At 41.7% G+C, this 23970-nt stretch overlaps 1 protein-coding gene across 1 annotated transcript in view; it reads right to left on the reverse strand.

Moving 5' to 3' along the window:
- The window catches only part of LOC111978446 (pro-neuregulin-3, membrane-bound isoform-like), a 528893-nt gene that overhangs the window by 109436 nt on the left and 395487 nt on the right, over positions 1-23970 (reverse strand). Inside the window, exon 3 of the mRNA XM_024008516.2 lies at positions 22832-22905. Within this exon, the coding sequence (XP_023864284.2) occupies positions 22832-22905 (74 nt within the window). The remainder of the gene's footprint in view (positions 1-22831; positions 22906-23970) is intronic.

Here is a 23970-nt window from a genome sequence, read left to right on the forward strand (position 1 = left end):
CAGAAGAATGTATTGTTCTTTCTCTACCATAAGCCACCTCCGACATCGTTTTAGAGCAATTGGCCAGTATGTCCAACCGGCCTCACAACCGAGACATAGCCCAGGACCTCTCACATCTGGCTTTCTTCACCTGTGAGACTTCCATCTGAATATACCAGCCACACCGGACATCTAATGATCATTAGGAATATTCTGTCTGTAATAAAGCCCTGTTTATGTGGGGAAAAACGATCGATTGGCTGGACCTGCGTGCCCAAGTGGTGGCCCTGGCTCCCCACAGTGGGGTGGGCCTATGCCCTCCCACGACCACAATCCATGGCGTGCGCCCTGCCCAGTCAAGTGCGAAATCATCGTTAGGGCTAATGATTTAGTTAATTGACTGACTTTCCTGTAACGTCATTGATGAAGGTCGGTTATGGCAATGATTGGCAATTTATTATTTGTTGTTATCAGTATAGATACAGATAACGCCAATGGCGAATCTCAGTTGGCATCAAAATGGAACTGTGAGAGGTGGAACCCAAAAATGTGAGCTAGGGAGATGCGAGTAGAGTGCTATCTGCACTATCGAGCTGACCATAGGAGAGTTCGGAGACATTCCATAGTGAGACTCAACCCATGAAGTCAATCTGAGAGCGCCTACTCTATTAGTGCTATTAAGTGCCTGTCTGGATAACAGTAAATGTCGAATAATATGAATTAACCGTCGATGTGTTTTGGAAGGAACTCTGTTGTATAGCATGCAGCAAAAGCTGAAAACTGCTGGATTGTTTCAATCGAGCACTTTCTATCAAAATCTGGTAGGTACATGATTGTGTAATTCCAGGTGTCCTCTGTCTGGCTGAACAGACCCTGAATGGTGGATGAACCAGTGTCTCTGTCTCTGTACGAACCTGTGTGCCGATGACCAGTGAAGAGAGCTGGTCCAAACTTTGTAGCGTTGTTTGCCAATCTCTGCAGTGCAGGTGGTCCACATAAAGGCCCTGAAGAGTCCCATAGAGTCAAAGAAAGCCTGCAGGTCCATGCTCTTTTTGGATCCCTAGGCGTGTTTTAATATGCGCAGATGATTTCATAGTTGAGCAAAGCTATGTTATCATGAATCTGCTTCAGACGTACCACACATGGGATATGTATGAAACTCCAAGAGCTGGAATATCAAGACATTTGTCCTACCGACTTTTAAAGGGGGAGATCCAACTATTTAAATAATTATAGGCCAATCTCAAAGCTGTTCACCCTGGTGAAAATAACTTGAAACCCTTGTAAGTGAACAGCTAAATATAGTTTTTATTTATACTAACTATATTTTATCAATGTACCAATCGGGCTTCAGGAAGAAGCATAGCACAATTACGCAGCCATGAAGGTTTTAAATGATATCACTGAAGCCCTTGGAAGCAAAAACAGCACTGTGTCTCACCTTTTTCATTGATTCTGTAAGGCTTTTGATACAGTTGATGATGCATGACATACAAGGCAGAGATTGTTGAGTGTAGTCTTCGGAGCATGCAGTTGCATGGTTTGCTAACTATCTGTCTGATAGAACTCAGTGCACTCAATGTGATTGGGCTTATGTCTGTTATTAGTCTGTGTCTTTAATGGTGTGCCCCAAGGCTCTGTACTTGGTCCTCTCTTATTCACTATTTATATAAATGATTTAGACAAAATGTCCAAAATGCACAACTTCATTTTTATGCTGATGATACTGTTTTTTACTGTTGTGCCTCGTCTCTTACAAAAGCTTTCCAGAACTTGCAAACTGCTTTTTATACCTTTCAACATACCTTGTGTAATTGAAGCTTATCCTCAATACTGACAAAACTAAACTAATGGTGTTTTCTAATGCAAGAAAATAAACTCTGTACCTTCACTATTACTACCTGTCAGGGCAAGGATATTGAGGTTGTAACCTCATATAAAATATCTTGGTATCTAATTGATGACGGCTCTCTTTTAAATTGCATATTCAACACATAAAAAAAATTGAAGCTGAATATGGGATTTTATTTTAGGAATAAGGCTGTTTTTTTTTTGAAGCAGAAGGAGGCTAGTATCAGCTACATTCATACTCTTACTAGACTAGTTGGATATTTATATATGAATGCTCCGCTCATGTTTGAGATCAATTGACACTCTTTACCATGGCACTTTGAGATTTTATTTTAAACTGCAAACCCTTATGCACCACTGCACTTTGTATACCAGGGTCTGGCCTTCTCATCACTCGTGAGGCGGCAGTCACTGGTATACTTTTATTTTACAAAGCCATTTTGGGTTTACTACCTTTTTATTTGGGCAATTGTTGTTAGTTGTTTAGGAAATGTGGTCTGTACTCTGCGATTCCGTTCGTACTTTATCCTCGCTACTGTTCCAAGATTCCGGAGACTTGAATTTGGTCAAAAGGTCCTTTTATGTACTCTGCGGCCATCTGCTTTGGGAACACTTTACAAAATTATGTTTAAACTTGGTAAGAACTTGGTCCGATTGGTGTGTTTTTAATTCACTTGATGAGCATTTTGAGGCTATGATTCCGTTGACCTGTCTAAATGTTCTTGAATTGCTGTTTTGATTTGTTATACTCCTTGTGATTCAGTTGTTTTTAACTAGGATTACTTGCGTATGTTTTTCAGTGTTGTGATCTGTCTGTAATTTCTTTGTTAATGACTTGGTCTGCCTAACGATGGGCCAGGACGCTCCTTGAGAAAAACTCAGATTTTTAAATCTTCCAATGGAGTGCTCCGCTCTCCTCTCCTCGTCTGAGGAGGAGGAAGATTTAGAGTATCGTTACAACATGACACTATACATAACTGAGTGCAGGCTAAATGTTGAGCTAGCTATCTAAAACAGAAATGACTACTACTGTATTACTGTGTCCTGCGAAAATCACTGGTGGATTTCAAGACATTAGAACACTGTGAACATTGGCTTCAGTCTTCCTCCACTGGTTAGCTCTCCACCATCAGAGAGCGAGAAGGAGGGAGGGAACAACCTCCCATCCTCACTCATCCCAGCTTTAATGGCCCATCACTAGGGAGAGCGCAATTCCCATGCAGCAAGCGGTTACAAAGCCCTAGTATCATCTGCATAGAACTCCCATATTCTTCATTACAGTCCAGATGACAATATCCATATGTCACTGTAAATGGCCCATCCAAAACCATTACCATGGAACTTGTATAAATATTTTACAAGTATGAACAAGCAGAATCGCACAGAGCCTCGCCAGAGGAATTGCCGCAATCAATATGAATTTACTTGTGCGCCTGTGTTATTCTTTTCCCATGCCGAAAAGGTAAATTGGCTTCAGCAATTGCAATCCATTAAGCCTATTGCATCGACATTCTATATTTACCACTGGGGGAGGAATGTGATTTGTAGGACATAGATGCCTGGCTTGTTTTGGTCTAATTCTATACAGGCATAATAGATTTGGTCATCGGAAGCACAGAATTCTCATATGGGGACATTAAGGTATTATCTAATACTTTGCTGACCCTGCTGGAAAGCATCTCCTGAGGAATGATTCATGTGAGTAACTACTTATTTTGTATCCTCAGGAATCTTAAAACTGATCCAAGACTGTGCATAACACAAAAATGAATATGTTGCATGAGCTTTTCTCTAACATTGTAATTTGATTGTCATGAAGGATTACTGTACAGATGAAATGCTCTTTCGGAGGGCTTATTCCTTTGTACAACCTTAGTCCAACTTTGTTGTTTATTATTAATACTGCAGCTCATTTTTATTCACCACAGGCCTACCATTCATCAAGACACATTTTAATTGTGACAGCAATTTCTGAGAGTTTTGCTTTGTAGTCTGTTGAATTTCAATGGCCTTTTATTATGGGATCTGTCCTCACACCTTCCAATGTTCATAAATGTACTTGCTGCTAATGTATAGTGGTAGGGTTACATACAAGCAGAAAGTCACTCAGGTGCTTGTCTCTCTGAATAGGTGGGAGTACATAATAGTAGAAAGGCAGGAATACAACGGGCGGGGGTTTTGACAGAACGGGTGCTGAGTGCTGCTAAACCACCTCTTTCCATTCTTGACAATTTGAACGTGGCATGGCGACGTCTCCAGAGATCAGCCTTTACACCTTTTACTCCTTTGTGGGAGAGGCGAGACTGTGCTTAAAGGAGTCTGCAGGCATGCGGGGCCCCTCGCTCTATTTCTGGTGAATGAAAGGGGATAGAAGTGTTCTGCTGCAGATAGAGAACTGTTCAGTTTAGAACGTGTTTGATATGAAACAGCACAGCGTCATAAAGTAACATGTGGCATTCACCTGTTACTGAATCCTCAGGTTCATCTGAAGTGGAGTATGTTGTAGAACCTTACTGAATATATAGTAGTTAAAAGACCACAAATACATACGTTAATTGTAACATAAATAATGTTYACATCTGSACTGAGACTGATAGGCTARGAGAGCACCTTGTGGTGGGGACAATAAAAGGCCACTCTAAAATGTGCAGTTTTGACACACAGCACCATGCCACAGATGTCTCAAGTTTTGAGGGAGCGTGCAATTGTCATGCTGACTGCAGGAATGTCCACCAGAGCTGTTGCCWMWGAATGTATTGTTKATTTCTCRACCATAAGCCACCTCCYACATCGTTTTAGAGAATTTGGCAGTATGTCCAACCGGCCTCACAACCGCAGACCARAGRKCAGGACCTCCACATCTGGCTTCTTCAKCTGTGAGATCATCTGAGACCAGCCACCCYGACATCTAATGAWATTAGGAATATTTCTGTCTGTAATAAAGCCCTTTTGTGGGGAAAAACMAATTCTGATTGGCTGGACCTGGCTGCCCAGTGGGTGGGCCTGGCTCCCCAGTGGGTGGGKCTATGCCCTCCCAGACCCATCCATGGCTGCGCCCCTGCCCAGTCATGCGAKATCCATKGATTAGGGCCTAATGAATTTAGTTCAATTGACTGATTTCCTGTAAATCATTGAAATTGTTGCATGTTGCATTTATATTTTTGTTCAGTTTAGATACAATGCGACTCAGGGCTCAAATGACTGTGAGAGGTGGAGCCCCAATGTGGTAGGAGTGCAGTAGTGCACTAACGACTGACCACTAGGAGTTGAGATTCCATAGTGAGCTCACCCTTGAAGTCATCTGAACGCCTACTCTCTATGCTATTAAGTCTATGTCTGGTAACAGTAATGTWAATGAATTACCGTCATGTGTTTTGAAGGACTCWGTTGCTATARATGACAAAACTGAAATGCTGAATTGTTTCAATGAGCACTTTSTATCATCTGGTAGGCTGTTMGATTCAGTGTCCTCTGTCTCTGTACAACCCTGTGTGGATGAACCAGTGTCCTCTGTCTCTGTACAACCCTGTGTGGATGAACCAGTGAGAGCTGGTCAAACTTTTAGCTTTTTGCCATTCTCAGTGCAGGTGGTACATAAAGCCCTGAAATCCATAGATCAAAGAAAGCCTGCAGGTCCTGATCTTTTGGATCCCTGCTTTTTAAATCTGGCAGCTGATTTCATAGCTGAACCACTTACATATCTGTTCAATCTAACCCTGGAATGTAATGAAATTCCAAAGATCTGGAAATCAGCATTTGTCCTACCACTTTTAAAAGGGGGAGATCCCAACTCTTTTAAATAATTACAGGCCAATCTCAAAGCTGTCACCCCTGGTGAAAATACTTGAAACCCTTGTAAGTGAACAGCTAAAATAGTTTTTATTTACTAACTCTATTTTATCAATGTACCAATCGGGATTCAGGAAGAAGCATAGCAATAATTACAGCAGCCATGAAGGTTTTAAATGATATCACTGAAGCCCTTGACAAAAAACAGCACTGTGTCTCACTTTTTATTGATCTCTTCTAAGGCTTTTGATACAGTTGATATGCTATACTAGGCAGAGATTGTTGAGTGTAGGTCTTTCGGAGCATGCAGTTGCATGGTTTGCTAACTATCTGTCTGATAGAATTTGATGGGCTTATGTCTGTTAAATTGTCTGTCCTTAATGGTGTGCCCCAAGGCTCTGTACTTGGTCTTCTCTTATTCACTATTATTAGAAATGATTTAGACAAAAATGTCCAAAATGCACAACTTCATTTTTATGCTGATGATACTGTTATTTACTGTTGTGCCTCGTCTCTTACAAAAGCTTTCCAGAACTTGCAAACTGCTTTTTATAACTGTTCAACATACCTTGCGTCAATTGAAGCTTATCCTCAATACTGACAAAAACTAAACTAATGGTGTTTTCTAATGCAAGAAATAAACCTCTGTACCTTTCACCTATTACTACCTGTCTGGGCAAGGATATTGAGGTTGTAACCTCAATATATTATCTTGGAATTCTAATTGATGACGGCTTCTCTTTAAATTGCATATTCAACAACATACAAAAAATTGAAGCTGAAATTGGGATTTTATTTTAGGAATAAGGCTGTTTTTCTTTTGAAGCCAGAAGGAGGCTAGTATCAGCTACATTTATGCCTTTACTAGACTATGGGATATTTTATATATGAATGCTTCCGCTCAATTGACACTCTTTACCATGGCACTTTGAGATTTATTTTAAACTGCAAAACCCTTACGCACCACTGCACTTTGTATAACCAGGGTTGGCTGGCCTTCTCTAGTCACTCGTAGGCGCAGTCACTGGTATACTTTTATTTACAAAGCCATTTTGGGTTTACTACCTTTTTATTTGGGCATTTTTATTGTTTAGAAATGTGGTCTGTACTCTCTTCGTTCGCTGGACTTTATCCTGCTAACTGTTCCAAATGTCCGAACTGAATTTGGTAAAAGGTCTTTTATGTACTCTGCGCCATCGTCTTGGAACACCTTACAAAATCATTTTAAACTGGAAGAACTTGTCCCGATTGGTGTTTTTAAATCACTGATGAAGCATTTTGAGGCTGATTTCTTGACCTGTCAATGTTTTTAATTTGCTGTTTTTGATTTTGTTATACTCTTGTGAATTCAATTGTTTTTACTAGATTACTTGTAGTTTTTCATGTTGTCTGTCTGTAATTTTTGTAATGACTTGGTGCTGCCTAACATGGCCAGGACGCTCTTGAAAAACAGATTTTAAATCTCAATGAGCCCTTCCTGGTTAAATAAAGGTTAAATAAAAAAATATAAAAATAACCTAATCGGCCCCGTTCATTTATGCTTTTGCCTTTTCCATTATGGGAACGTGGGAATTAAACACATACTGCATTTGGACATGACTTTAAGGACTTTTTATGCATTCATAACCTGCAATCAAATATGCAAGTTGTATTCTTTGAAATGGGAATTGTGCTGTGCTACAGATTTACACTACATGGCCAAAAGTATGTAGACACCTGCTTGTCGAAAATCTCATTCCAAAATCATGGGCATTAATATGGAGTTGGTCCCCCATTTGCTGCTATAACAGCCTAAATTCTTCTGGGAAGGCCTTCCACTAGATGTTGGAACATTGCTGCGGGGARGTGCTTTCATTCAGCCACAACAGCATTAGTGAGGTCAGGCACTGATGTTGGGCGATTAGTCCTGGCTCGCAGTCGGTGTTCCAATTCATTCCAAAGGTGTTCGATGGGGTTGAGGTCAGGGTCAGGGCTCTGTGCAGGCCAGTGAAGTTCTTCCACACTGATCTCAACAAATAATTTCTGTATTGATCTCACTTTGTGCACGGGGCATTGTGATGCTGAGACACGAAAGGGCCTTCCCCAAATTGTTTAAACAAAGTTCGTCTAGAATGTCATTGTATGCTGTAGCATTAAGATTTCCCTTCACTGGAACCAAGGGGCCTAGCCCAAACCATGAAAAACAGCCCCAGACCATTATTGCAACTGTGCGAGAAACAGAGTGATGACCTCTACTAAAAAGAGGAGGATCCCATCAGCTTTCTATAGCCTAGACCTACTATTTATTTCCCAACTTTCCTAATAGTAAGCACATTGCTTATTTATAACAGGGTTATAGCCTACCTAGCAGGCATGAAAATACACCACGGGAAAAGCTTCCTCATTCGCTAATTAAGTGCATAGAGGACATCTATTTTTCGATACAGGTGCATGATAATGGTCCATTCCAAATCAAAACAAATTTCACACATATATTATTTAGTATATGTAAGATTAAAGATTAAAGATTAAATCAAGAATAGTCTGATGGGTAACAATATTAGCCTTTCACTTGTGAATTATATCTTAGCAATTGTGAATGATGCCCAGCATAAGAAACAAATACTTTTTTTGCGACATTTTATAATCATAGTCGCACACCTCATGTTGTCAAGACTACTGCCGAAGTCGGTCCCTCTCCTTGTTCGGGCGGCGTTCGGCGGTCGACGTCACCGGCCTTCTAGCCACCGCCGATCCACTTTTCATTTTCCATTTGTTTTGTCTTGGTTTTACACACCTGATTTCAATCCCACAATTACTGTTTCATTATTATTATTCTGTTCCCCTATGGGTTTTTGTGAGTGATTGTTTATTTTTTATTTCGGTCTGTCATGGTGTGCGTGTATTTGTTACTTTGTTTATTTTGAGTAAAAGTACGTTGATTGCTCATATCTGCTGTCCTGRGCCTGACTCTCTACACCAGCTACACATAGGACCCGTTACACATGTAGCTTAGCCCATAGGCCTACAAGTTTTCATAAGGTTTGTATCACAATTAAAGTGGCCAAATAACTTCTTAAAATTAAGCACATGAATCCGCTTTACAATGGGTGTAGAGTCTAACTGGCATACATAAGCAGGGCGTGAGTTTCAAGTTTGGGGAAGATAATTTTCACCATAAAAATGCACCTTTATAATAAAAGCATTACATGCACAATTGCATTTGCGGTCACTTTTGATAATGGTGTTTTCTGATAATGGTGTTTTCCGCTAATGGAACATTCACGCTTATAGCCTACTACCATGTGCGCATTGCTGCGCTTATAATATGAAGAAATTGCCTAATAGTTTATCAACATTTTAAGCTAAACGTTCTGTTGCGTCAGCCACATTGCGTAAAAACATTTTTTTTTAATGCTAGTGGTTGTATTAATTTGGGATCTATTGCATCCCACAACTGTCCAAGACTATGTTTGGAATATTTATTTCTCACACAGAATAAAATAGGTCGACTTTTGTACTATGGGGGATAGTAGATTGACATAGGCTAGTGCTTTTGCTGTTCATTAGGCCTACTCAACTCGTTGGCTGACGAAAAGTAAATGTGTACAGTTATTCCAKTATCTTCAATACGCACCTCGGAATTGGATAAAGACATGCMCAGTTGCATCCCTGATGTGTCTGTCTTCACTTGTAGCCTGTGAGAAAGACCCGATCACATGATGGAAAGCTATGCGAGCGAGAGGTGATTCTGGCCGCAAAAGGCATGGATTTMTTTAGGATGCATTAAGGCCACACAAAAGGGATGCCACCATGAAATAGTCATAATCAAGTGCATGTCAAATTGTGAATGAGTGACTGATGTAGTGTGTGCASCCTGCGCAAAAAAACAAAGCAGAGCTCATGCCTTTCAAGCAACTTTTTTCAAATCATCATTAGTCACATCATGCCTTACAATGTATTAAAAATCAAAACATATAGCCCAACATTTGTAGAACAACTAAAGTTACATTAATAACTCTAAATTAGACATATAGCAGTACCTATTTCTTTGTTAACCYCTCAACACAGAATAGCAGCATGTGCCCACTCCCTCAAATSGTTTGGAGAAAATATRCTTTCTATTTTATTCAGCTTTGTTCAATTGTATTCTTCATACTATTATATAATGCCATGGAATTCTAAGCAAATCTTGTCTGCTAAATGAACTAGTGTAGCCCACAGTCATTTGGCATAGCGAGATCAGGACCTAACATAAGGACAACTCAGAGTATGCTATTTTGTTCTTCTGAAATAGATTACATTTTCTTCATATCTTGCTTCTTAATTAAGACCTGTGTAAAATAAATAATGGATTTATCGTGATGGTGTAGGCTATATTACATGGATTTATTAGACTTTTAAAATGTAGAAGTTCCAAAGGTCTGCATCAGTGGCTTGTAGACTATGTGTGGAAGCAAGGAAATGCTAAATGTGTTTATGTTAATTAACGYTCAATTYCCGTGAGACTGACAGTTATTTGCTTGACAATCACCGGCTGACTAAKTTTCGTGACCGCCATATCAACCGAGGACAGACGACGTTTARGCGTTATGCGTTTCAGTACTCGGAGGTCCAGCGTTCTGTGAGCTTGTGTAACCTACCATTTTGCTGCGGAGCTGTTTTTGACCATGGCAGCTCTAGCAGGTCAGAAATTTGAAGAACTGAGTTGTTGGAAAGGTGGCATCCTATGATGGTGCCATGTCTTCAGTACGGGCCATTCTACTGCCATTGTTTGTTTTTGGAGATTGCATGGCTGTGTGCTCAAATTTTATATACATGTCAGCAACAGGTGTGGCTGAAACAGCCAAATCCACTAATTTGAAGCGATGTCCACATACTTTTATATACAGTAAATCGTGTATCATAGGCCTGCAGTAGCTAAAMCTTAACAATATTCAAACCATTCCAAACCTTCACAAATGTTTCTAAACTTTATTAGGGTAATATCAAAAGTAAGTCAAGCCATTGTTTATACGGAAAATACAAGCAGAAGAGCAAACGTAAACCAGAGAGAAAACGCATTACCCTCCGCTGTGACCCTCCACCCAAAAAAAACACAATCCTCCCCAAAGCAACAAAAYAAATTGGACAACCCTCCCCTATTTTGGACCATCCCTTCCCCCAAGTACATTTTGATATGTCCCTTAGAGCCATGCAAAGGAGTATGTCTCAACAGCCCAGCCTAGAGTTTTCCTCMGCGATTTACCAGGTTGAAATGTTATTCTGTACCCAAGACACTGGGAGCGGAGGAGTGCTAGAGATGAAAGGAAGGGTGTTTAACATGGAAGGAGAGAGAAACGGATGGTGATTACATTCCCTATTCAAACAGAATACATTTGGTTTCACTTGACTCCTGCATGGCACATTATACTGTGAATGTTCCTACAAATAGAGTGTGCCAAGCAGTGAAATATTCTTTCACAAAGCATATCTATTCTGTTCCCTTACTGGTGGAATTTTGGCTGAATATAAGACTGCACTGGGAAATAACCTGGGCCAATCTGTTATTATCAGTTTTTGGCCAAATGACAGGAGAAACCCAATAACTTAGATCTAGAGTAGCAGAGTAAAACTATCAMCAGTTTGAAGCCATATTCCTGCAACAGATAAGGSGTCTAATCAGTGAAAGGCTCCTTGAACTTGTAGTAAGATTTGTCTTGGCAGGCAGAGTTATCCGAGGATCCCAACAGGCRAGTTCCAGAGGGAGACAGATGCTCCCATCCTCTTCTAAATCTGGACTTTGTCCTGCTTTGATGGAGAGATTAAGCTATGACCAGCATCTCAGTGGAGCTTTTGAGGATGATGACAGTTATTTTGAAAGGTTCCACCTCTCTCAGACCCACTGTGCCAKTCATGACAGCCTTGGTGAGCCAAAGGCCTTGGCAGAATCAACCTGGCCTACCAGTGAGGCCCTGTATGTAATATTAGTTTACCTGGGGGACAGTGTGTGGAGGAAAGGAAGGAGAAGAAGGGGAGAGGCTGGGACAGTTTGAGCTGTAGGGGGCTGTTGGYGCAATGGAAGCCCAGTTCATTTCTAATTGGGAGAAGGAGAATAGGGGTGAATAATATAACTGTTTAAACTGCATGGTCCAAATGCCATGGTTGACAATAAAACACACCCTCCGCTTTTGGCTGAATGGATTTGGKCATCTGCAAGCTACAGCAAGGATTGTCGGTGCCAGTTTCATTTGGGCAATAACTTACACTCACTCTCTCAAATGACCACTCGTATGAATCTGTCACAGGTCTCAAACTAATCTTTTTTGCATTACGTTTATTTACCCCTTTTGGGGGGGATTTATGGTCGAAAAGCCAAACAAGATCAAATCAATTGAAATCACTTCTCGGTAGATGATTATGTCTTTAATTAAKCTCTTTATTAAAAACTGTGAGGAATAAAAGTCACACAGCAATTCAAGAGGAATCTGTGGCTAAAGGCATTAAAGCGATGAAAGAGAAAATTGGAAAGGGATATAATGGAGAGGATGGTGAGATAATAGCCGAGCTCTATACTGTGCACAATCTGTCCCTCACTTTGATCTCACAATGACAAKGTTCACAGAGARAGGAGATGGCCCCCCCTTGATACCATGATCAATARGGAAAAATACATGATATATCAAATTACTTTTAAGAACATGATACCCATGGAGCTTCCTTGGACGAAATKAATTAAAATCTCTGTAGACAGACACTTAAAATGGCCGTGCATATGGACCAGGTGGATTTTGATGCTTTCTTCTAATTTCCCCTCAAAACAAGTAAAAAATGCAACATATTTAGTCAGACCCCAGTCTGTAGTACTGCTGAGCCTAGTAGGCTGACTCAGTGAGGTTAGTGAAAGAACCAAGACATCAATGGCCCGGTATTGTGAGAGGCAGTATGACCCTAACATAGGGTTGTTGCGGTCATGACATTTTGTCAGCTGGTTATTGTAATGGAAAAGACTGCCTGTCTCACGGCAATTGACCGTTATTTAACATAAACACAGAAGAACAGAATATGAGTCGGCCTACTGTATGTTATCTGGCTATGCGCCATTGTTCATTCAGCAGACAAGACAGGCCTATGCTTACAAGTTCCGTGCCATTATTTTATATGATATGATTTTATAGTAAGTAGAATGTAATTGAACTTAGCTGAATAAAATAGAAAGGAATTTTTCCCATTCCGGAGCAAGTGCGCATATGAAGTGGCTTTGTTGTGTGTWAAAGTGATCATTGAAACAGGTCACAAACACTAGATTTACAGTTATTTGGCAACTTTAGTTGTGGATGATACAAACCTTAGAATGTCTTATGAATCAAAACARATATGGCTGCARAGTGCAACTATAGGCTATTTGTAACMTCTGCTTCCAACTCACACTCTCAAACACATAGATCCCCTGAACGCAGCTCACTCTCCAGATCCRAATCACCTGAATTCTGATCACCTGTTCACACACCTTTATGTCATTATCACACACTATGTAGTTCAGTTCTTTGCACCCCATCACTGTGAGGTATTGTTTTTTGTGACACATCTTTCAGACCTCTGTTTTTCCTGTGATTTACTCCTCCCGTGTATGATAYTTTTTGCCTGCCTCACTAACGACGCCTTTTGCCTATTCCCTGCCTGTACTTTAGCCTATCGGATTTCCTGTTATCAACCTACTGCCTGATCRRCRGGATGACARTACTAGCCTTTTCCCTGCCTGTACTGTTGCRTTTTTGGACCCCSTGTGTTAGACCTTCTGCCTGCCCCTGGACCCAGCTACCTGCCTCCTCCTGTGGTCCTTTACAATAAACTCCTGCTGCACACCCTGCGCTTGAAACCAGATCTCTAAAGTAAGACTTCAGATGACATTGAAGGACTCCAAAGACCAGACCATTAGCAAGGCTGCACCTCCCCTACAAACTGGACGGAAATGGATATCATCCATAGCTGTGCAGCAAGCAACATCAGCCCTGAGACACCAAGACATTGTGGGGAATATCCAGCATGGAAGAGGAGGCTTTGGCCTGGCAGCAAGCAAACAACGTTCCATAAGGCAACAACATCTGAACGCAGGAAGCTGGTGGTCGAGGAGGTGCGCAGACAGGAGGAGACTGCAAGAAGTGCAAAGGCTGTCTCTCTTGCTAAACAAGGGATGGACGCGGTGGGAAGGCCTGGAGAGGAGAAAGATCAACTGGAGTGAGCTTTGGCAAATGGAGGCAAGCAACATCAGCTTCATCATAAGAGCTGTTTATGATGTGCTTCCATCACCAAAAAACCTACATCAATGGTATGGCGAGGACCGACCTGCCCCTCTGCCCAGCTCCAGCGACTCTCAGGCATATAATGACAGGTTGCAGACCAGCTCTCAAGGCCGCTACACCTGGAGGCACAATCAGGTCCTCAAGAGCCTGGCTGCAGCACTTGAGACCAAGAGGAGTGCAACCAATTCATTACCTCCAAAAACAAGCAATCCCATCAAAAAAACAACGTTCATCCGGGAGGGACAGAAAAGGCCCAAGCATCCTCCTACAAAGCCAGAAACTGGACACCTAGGCATGGCCCGGGACTGGAAGATGCTTGTCGATATTGGCCAGCAACTCATTTTTCCACCTGAGATTGCTTCTACCAACCTTAGGCCAGACATGGTACTCTGGTCCCCTTCACGAAGGGCTGTGTACATCATAGAGCTCACAGTCCCGTGGGAAAACTCTGTTGAAGAGGCCTACGAGCGTATGAAACTGCGTTAGACAGAGTTGGCAGCAGACGCAACTCAGCGTGGCTGGAATGCAAAAGTCTGGCCAGTTGAAGTGGGATGCAGAGGATTCGTGGCTTCTTCCACCATCAGGTTGCTGAAAGATCTTGGAATCCATGGACAGGCTCTGCGGCAGACCGTCAGAGCAGTTTCTCAAGCAGCTGAAAGAGGCAGCCAGTGGATCTGGATCAAACGGAAGGACCCTTGCTGGGCTATAACTTCATGACCCCCCACCCCCACCTGAGAACCCAATTCAGATCCCGCCAACTTGAGGAGGGCATATGAGGTATGCGGTCAGCTGTAGGGCTGACCGCCCCTGCCTTGCATAGTCCCGTGGGAAATCTTAATTGGGCATGGGACACAAGCTAAGGCTTGATCACCCTTTAGCTGGCCACCTTTGATGAGGGTGTTTAGTGATTAAAGGGCGAAACACCCACTGATTCGAAGGCACACTACTGAGGATGTGTCCCAAAATTGACATCTTAACCCAGTCTAAGAAATCATCCTCCCATGCCACTCTGTCAACATCACGGCAAATCTCATGTGAGTGCATACCATCTATTGGCACAATGGACAGTTTTAACATCTCGTCCCGTGTTTTATGATTCTGTCTCCCATCATGTTCATTACACTATTGCTGATTTAAGAAAGTCGCAAAAAAAGCTTGAGCTCTGTTCCTTGTCTCAGGCTGCACAGCTGTTCTCTCATCAAGTGATCATATTTTCACCCATCTGACTATTCTCAATTTAATATTGTCTTTATTAACCCTGTGGCGCTAGACCAGGCTATGCTAGTCAGCGTTTCTGATGACAAGGATCCCGGATCCGGGATGGGTAGTCCAGAAAGGTTTTAATATGTGACCCGTTTCAGGAAACTAGGCGTATGTTGCGGGTCACTACTTCACACAAGAGCCATTTGAACTTAATATTTTTTTAATCAAAATGCGTTTTTTGGCAGAAATGTCTTCTGAAACATGTGAACTTTCATGTGCCTTAATAACAAACTTGTATGCCATCTGTAAATACGAATATGTTGRTACATTACGAGCCRAGTTGGTTWAGCCACAGAAAAAGTCAGCAACCTTCCCGCTAGCCATGATTGGCTGAGACAATGAGTGGCATGGACATGCTGAGAGATGAGTTTGGATTGGTCTATATAGCATGCTTCTGTCTGTTTGAGCTGGTTAGTACACTGCTCAAAAAAATWAAGGGAACACTTAAACAACACAATGTAACTCCAAGTCAATCACACTTCTGTGAAATCAAACTGTCCTCTTAGGAAGCAACACTGATTCACAATAKATTTCACATGCTGTTGTGCAAATGGAATAGACAACAGGTGGAAATTATAGGCCATTAGCAAGACACCCCCAATAAAGGAGTGGTTCTGCAGGTGGTGACCACAGACCACTTCTCAGTTCCTATGCTTCCCTGCTGATGTTTGGTCATTTTTGAATGCTGGCGGTGCTTTCACTCTAGTAGTAGCATGAGACGGAGTCTACAACCACACAAGTGGCTCAGGTAGTGCAGCTCATCCAGGATGGCACATCAATGCGAGCTGTGGCAAGAAGGTTTGCTGTGTCTGTCAGCGTAGTGTCAGAGCATGGAGGCGCTACCAGGAGACAGGCCAGTACATCAGGAGACGTGGAGGAGCCGTAGGAGGCACAACCCAGCAGCAGGACCGCTACCTCCGCCTTTGTGCAAGGAGGAGCAGGAGGAGCACTGCCAGAGCCCTGCAAAATGACTCTCAGCAGGCCACAAATGTGCATGTGTCTGCTCAAACGGTCAGAAACAGACTCCATGAGGGCCCGACGTCCACAGGTGGGGGTTGTGCTTACAGCCCAACACCGTGCAGGACGTTTGGCATTTGCCAGAGACACCAAGATTGGCAAATTCGCCACTGGCGCCCTGTGCTCTTCCACAGATGAAAGAGGTTCACACTGAGCACATGTGACAGACGTGACAGAGTCTGGGACGCCGTGGAGAACGTTCCTGCTGCCTGCAAACATCTCTCAAGCATGACCGTTTTGGCGGGGGGGTCAGTCATGGTGTGGGGTGGCATTTCTTTGGGGGGGGTCCGCACGCCCTCCATGTTGCTCGCCAGAGGTAGCCTGACTGCCATTAGGTACCGAGATGAGATCCCTCAGACCCCTTGTGAGACATATGCTGGTGCGGTTGGCCCTGGGTTCCTCCTAATGCAAGACAATGCTAGACCTCATGTGGCTGGAGTGTGTCAGCAGTTCTGCAAGAGGAAGCATTGATGCTATGGACTGGCCCGCCCGTTCCCCAGACCTGAATCCAATTGAGCACATCTGGGACATCATGTCTCGCTCCATCCACCAACGCCACGTTGCTGCACAGACTGTCCAGGAGTTGGCGGATGCTTTAGTCCAGGTCTGGGAGGAGATCCTCAGGAGACCATCCGCCACCTCATCAGGAGCATGCCACGCGTTGTAGGGAGGTCATACAGGCACGTGGAGGCCACACACACTACTGAGCCTCTTTTGACTTGTTTTAAGGACATTACATCAAAGTTGGATCAGCCTGTAGTGTGGTTTTCCACTTTAATTTTGAGTGTGACTCCAAATCCAGACCTCCATGGGTTGATAAATTTGATTTCCATTGATAATTTTTGTGTGATTTTGTTGTCAGCACATTCAACTATGTAAAGAAAAAAGTTTTTTTAAAAGAATATTTCATTCATTCAGATCTAGGATGTTGTTATTTTAGTGTTCCCTTTTATTTTTTGAGCAGTGTATATGTAGGTAATCTTGTCTAACGCGGCTTTTAAAAAATATATATTGCTTAGTAGAACTGCATAAGTGTTGCGCTCCACTTTCTGGAGGACGGGGTTTTGAAATCAGTGGAATTACAGTATGAAAGTTAAAACTTCTTAGAGCTAGGCACCTTTTTTGTCAATTTCCGCCTGAATGACGTGCCCAAAGTAAACTTCCTGTTGCTCAGCCCTGAAGCCATGATATGCATATAATTGGTACCATTGGAAAGAAAACACTTTGAAGTTTGTAGAAATGTTAAAATAATGTAGGAGAATATACACGTGACCATATTTTAGCACCCCAAAAATGAACACTTCCAGGTCAACTGTAATGTGAATACCACTGTAAATCTCAATTTCTCCGCTTTCCAGCTAAATCAATGACGCAACCTTCATGCTGCCCTTCTCTGCATGATTGAAGAAGGCAATGGCGCTCCGCCTGATTTCTTTTTAAATTGAGGAGTGGGGAAGCGAAGGCTACTGAGTAATAGTGAAATGGGGAGATATGTCAAACTTATCACCTCTAAAATGTTAATAAAACACTATAAAGAGCTTATAATGTGTCATTGCATACCTATTTGAAGGTTTGTTTTGAAMTTGAATAGGGTTTTTAGGGGGACGCTAAAGTTATCTTCAKAAGTATACCGCGGCTGTCGCGGCTTTTGAGAGTCATGATGGCTTGCAGCGATGACACAAAAAATGTATGCATTCAGTTGTACAATTGACTAGGTATCCCCCTTTCCCTGTCGCTTGGTGGAAAGCACTACCCCTGGTAGAAAGAAGCTGTATGGCACGCAATGTGTTGAGTAATGCGTGCCGTATGTGACGTCGTTATACGTCACAATGTATTGTACAGGGTCAGAGGGGTCAGTTTGTTCAACTTTTCTCGAATACTGTTGGTCTGTTATCATGTCAATCAACGCTTGAATAGAAACGTAGTTTACACCCAACAGTCGCTACAGTCCCATTAGTTTTCATCGCACATGAATGGGTGTAGACAAAGAAGAGCTCTCCAGTAGGTACCAAAACATTCAAAGGCCATTTTCTCACAAGTGAAGTTAGAAGTTTATCAACTTTCAAAGCAGAAATACTTTCCCATTGCTCCTCAATTGCAGTGTATGATATAACTTTTTGTAGCTAGGTGTCTCTGTTTTTATCCAATGTAATAAACACAATTTCACATTGTGCTACAGAAGACCGAATAAAGGCGGTCGGTCACATATGTCAAATTAGTTTAGATTTAGAATGGCCTATTATCAAATGGGCAGGAACAGGGGCATGGAATAGCTCAAAAAGCTAATTGAGGCCACTTTGCCACCTGTTCGTTTTCCAATCATATGCTGGGTAGGCTACTCTGGTTATTTCACTCAGCATCAACCACTGTTTGATGAGCATGCATCCTTCTGCTGGACGACAGGTGCTATTTCACCCCAAACTCTGTATGCTATGGGCTCTCCAACCGTGTTCCTGCAGACACRRAGTGCTTAARTTGGGAAACCAAGTGAAATCTTTTTGGGAACATCGATAGGAACACGTTTTCACAACAAAATATATTTAAACAACTGTTGACAGTCCCTCTCTCTGCACGCTCAAGAAAGAAATGAAGGAGAGAGGGGAGGACATGGAAATGCACGGTGGTGAGATATTCTGTAGCTTAAGGTAATGTGTCAGCTCATCAATTACGCAAAAATAAAAAATCCCATATTACTAGGCGATTCAAAATCAAATAAAAGGGAGGCTATCTTTGTAAGCCTGCACATCAATGAACCAACAGCATCGYCAAGGCCTATACGTTCTCTCCCAGACTCACGGATACAAACTTTGGAGCGTAGTATAAGGTAACCAGTCCAGCCAGTATGCATTATAATACAGTCCACACTAAAAGGTGATTACTAGAATTTGTAACAWTTTGGAGTATAGGCTAAACCAATTATGTACCAAAGAGATCTTAAATTTTTTTTTCTTTTAAATATTTTTCTGCCATGTGTACTATGCAGTAGGCTATGTATCGTATATTGGCACCAGTGGTGACCCGTCATTCAGGGCAGTGGGCTTGGGGGCTTGGGCCCCACCTGTTTTGAGCCCCACCTTTTGTGTTATTTTGTTATTGTGTTATTTTGACATTAATATGTGTCACATATCAGTTTGCAAACAATGTAATAAAACATGTTAATAAAGCTGCATACAAATGGTCTCTTTTTTGCTTTCTTGAGTAAGGCAGCTCCAAAATGCAGCTGTTTCAGCCTACCTCAGTGCTTTCTGTGGTGGTGGGGCAGTCAGTGGAAAATACGAAGCGTGGGGGTTGGTAATGTTCTCTAGTTGCGCCGTGATTTGGTAATGTTCTCTAGTTGCGCCATGATTGGCTCAGTGTTCTATCACTCATGGGGACACTACGTCACCGCCAAATGTAAGGGTAGAGCTTGAAAATTCAAGCTCTTTGGGTGCTGCCATAGAGTTACATTAGAAGTGCCCATCTAAGAAAGCTCAAGGTCATTGGCCACAGATAAAATTATGTCAAATCACYTTATATCTACAATAGCTTTGATTGGACTGATCAGGTCAACATCATACTTTCAAAATATTAGCTAGCAAGCTAGCAGACATCATCATGAATAAAGTCAACAATCTAATGTGCTGGCAAATGCTTTTTAATCCATGTTATATGAAGAGAAATAATAAAGWGAAATTATAGATAAAACATATCAGTGCTCATCGACCATTGAACATAAACATTACACAAGTTGGAAATAGCAAATTCAACAGTGAGTGGTTTGGAAGGAATTAGTGGTTAACTGCAAGCATTGCAAAGCAATCACWAGCCTGCTATTCAGTGGAGTGGGTGTGTGGTTCCAAGTCTGGGTTTAAGGGTCTCTTTTCCAAGCTTAAAAGGATAAACATTCAACATTGGCCATGGTGTCAATCCAGCATGACTTCTGCCACGCTCAAAACAACTGGAAACCCAGAACTGGGAAATCTGACTTCAGTGGGTTCAAGACAGCTGAGAACTCTGAAAAAAACAAGCTCTGACTGAGAAAATACGTTTTCAATGGTCATCCAACTTGGAATTGCAAGTCTGGAAATCGGGCCTCTTTCTAGAGCTCCGACCTGAAGATKWCTGACGAATAGTGTAGCTTTCATTGTCTGCTTATAGGCCCCCTTTATTTAACCTACGGTTCTGACTTGGTGTACATTGAGAATATTGTAAGAAAGGCCCATTTTCTGAATTCTGTTGCTGTACATTTCAAAAGTGCTGAACAAATAGTTATATTGAGTACGTCTGTCCTAGCTCGCTTATTAATGTCTTAATCCAAATTACGGATTGCCTCTTATCGGCTCGTTGTACCCTTACGCCATAGTTTGTACATCGCAATTCTTATTAGAACCCACATTTGTTTAAGCAAGTCAGCCATGTTWTTTTAAAGGCTCTAAATTAGGCTGAATMAACTGTTTCGCTGCCAGACAAGGCTCCACTGATAACTAGGTGTGTTAGTGGTTATGGTGTTGCGACAGCTTTATATAGGCACATTGTTTGTCACCGTTATAGAGCATTTAATGTATTGTTTATGGTTGAGTTGTGGCATTTTTTATTTACTAGGCAAGTCAGTTAAGAACWAATTCTTATTTTCAATGARGGCCTAGGAACAGTGGGTTAACTGCCTTGTTCAGGGGCAGAACGACAGATTTTTACCTTGTCAGCTCAGGGATTTGATCTTACAACCTTTACAGTTACTAGTCCAACGCTCTAACCACTAGGCTACCTGCCACTTTGCTGGCATGCATATAAAAAATTGGGGGGGGGGGGTTGCACCACCAAGATTTACATGCTAAAATCGCCACTGAACGGCACAATCATTATTTGAATTCAGGTTCTTGTTTTTTTGGGRTTGGSCTCATATATAGGCCTATGCATATGCATACGCTCTAATATGCCAATGGGGGTTTTGAATTAATCATCACCTTAGAAAGTGTTGTCCATTTRGTTGTTAGGCTTTGAAACAACATCCATAATGACAATGTTTTTCAATCAGGTTCAACCTTTTGTTGAATTTCTTTCTTCAAATTGATCAAGCACATTGAGGTGAGTTTAAAAGCAAGATACTGTTTGATGTGATTTTCCATTSCATTTGCATTGATGTCAGAGTGGTTAGAGGGACAATAGAGCCCTGAGTACCAGGCCATTAGTAACCTGATGAGTTGTGTACTACCAAAGCATGTCCAAAGTGCATAAAAGGAGATTACCGTGCCTTAACGGTCACGTGATATTTTACTGCAGTCATGACTCGTGACRGCAAGTGTGGCGGTAATACGGTCACCATAACAGCCCTACTCYTGATTGCCGGCGTGGTGGTAATATTGTCACCGCAACAGCCCTACTCTAGCACACATACTCAAATGAAAGAAACAACTCTGTTCCTTTCAAAACTGTTTTTTAACTTTTCTTTTATCTCACTGTACAGTACACACACCCACACATTGTGCACTCACTAATGAAAGGAGATAGACAGCTATTGAGAATAAATGTCATATTTTTCAAGGACCTTTTTCCTGTGCCTCTGTTATATTCCAGAGGGCATTTTATCACTTCATCACGAAGGCAGGACATATCTGCTTTGATAGGACTGTACTAGCTTAACTATTATATTCTGTTGGGTGCAGTTTCAACCTGGTCTCAGAGCATTTCGTATTATTCTGAATGTAATCCGTCACACTCCATTTAGAATGATAGATTACGTTTTGCATGGTATGTATTAATTTGTGGATGTCCATCCCCCATTCCATATTATATGTTAWGTTACAAATTGGCAAAACATACAATATGTTACGAATTTGCAAAAAGTTTGATATTTTACGAATTCTAGCTAGGTGGCTAACGTTAGCTAGCTGGCTAACATTAGCYAGGTTTTAGGGTTAGGGTTACATTTAGGAGTTAGTTTAAAGGATTAAGGTTAGGGTCAGGGGAAGGGTTAGCTAAAATGGTTAGGGTTAGGGGAAGGGTTAGCTAACATGCGAAGTAGTTGCAAAGTAGCTAAAAGTAGTAAGTAGTTGAAAAGTTGATATTTTGCTAAAATGCTAAAATTGTCCATGATAAGATTCAAATCCGCATCCTTTGGGTTGCTAGACATTTGCATTATATGCCCCCCATCCCCCCAACCAACCACCCTACTTTCATTTTTGCCTTATGTAACAATATGTCTTATGTAACCATACCAAACMTAACATGTCACACTAATTTAAGTGTCCCAGATTTACCTTTAKAATGTTAAGTCTAGTCTATAAAAACCAGGCTGGGAGTTTAGGGGTGAAGAATAGAGAGACCATCCACAGTTAGAGACAGATTGATTTCTTCAGAAACTGGCAATGAGATGGTTTTATTAATGTGTTTTTTTTTGCCTGATCATGGGAAACATGAGCATAGTGTACATAGAGCATCAGTGGGGACCCACAGTCAAAGTGTTTCTATTACAACACGGTAATCAAACTGAGAAAGATTACTGATTTGAACTTTCCCTCTTTAAGTACAGCCTATGCACTTTTGATACTTGAGAAGAGACAATGCCCTTTAATGTTCATGTTTGTCGTGTCTAATATGAATGTAGACCTGAAACCATGAAAACAAATAGGTGCACTGACTATTTCCGGAGTTTGTGTTTAGTTCTCATTAGATGATTAAGGAAAGGTTCTTACTCGGATCAGATAAGATGGAGTCGGTCTTCGGCAGGAACTGGTCGCAGCGTATACCTTGGTAGCCTTCTTTACACCTGTAAATAAAAATACATGTCAGTCAACACATTGTGAACTTGGGGTGAAGCAGGGTTTGAGAAATTTGGTTATAGTAGATTGCTGGCAATTGAATATGCTGTTTCATGATGCAAGTATTGTTCAAGCTCAACTCTATTATATCTGTGTCAGATGGCCAGGAGCATAAAAAAATATGCATTGAATCCATCTTCCTTTTCTATTTGCTCACTCTTTCCTTCTTGCTCTTCCACTTCTCAGAAGCTCTCAGCCCTAATCCCGGTGTCAGGCAGTAACTTACTAAAGAAACATGTCCTCAGGACCAACCTCTGAAGCACACACAGATTGCATATAATGCATGACCTTTCCACACAGAGCATAAAAACTGCATATACGCTAAGGGGCTTACACCAGGTCTAGGTTTGACATATCCAAGCTCGAGCAATCCTCCATAGGCTCAGAGTTTGTTTAAACTCAGCTTCTTTTGTCTCAATTTMTTTTGGTGCTAAAGCTTCATTTTCAATCATTAGGCAGACATGCTATTTCACACATAGTCATGCATTAAACCTATGCATTGATAAGTATGAGCTTTGCTGGAAAATGTGCCCAAACCAAGACTGAGTAAAGCACGATTCATGAACATTTCTTTAAAGCTATATGCAAATTAAGTCAGGGTTGTGGCCCGATCACATATCATATATTATATGAGTCAGATTTGTTCAGCATTAGACATTTCCCATAGTCCAGGAGCCAGAAGGAGGAGGTTCATTTTCTGAAGCCACATACTGATGGAGACTATCCCCAATCAGAAAGTACAGTCCTACCAGGATCAGAGAACATCTGAAACTTGCAAACCGGTGACTTCTAACAAAAATTAATTTTTCATTCTGTGGAATCTCTTGGTCAATCAGCAGTTCCCCTGACAGCCATTAGGACCAACTGTGCAAGCGAGAGGGAGCAAGACGCTGTGATTAAACAGTCGAGAAAAAAACAGGGGGTGGTAAAGAGGAGAGAGACAGAGAGATTAGAGCTTAATACACATGCATGTGCACACGCACGCACACACACACCACGGTGCACACGACTTC

Source organism: Salvelinus sp. IW2-2015, linkage group LG18 (genome assembly GCF_002910315.2).
Source record: "Salvelinus sp. IW2-2015 linkage group LG18, ASM291031v2, whole genome shotgun sequence".
In the NCBI taxonomy this organism is placed as follows: Eukaryota; Metazoa; Chordata; class Actinopteri; order Salmoniformes; family Salmonidae; genus Salvelinus; species Salvelinus sp. IW2-2015.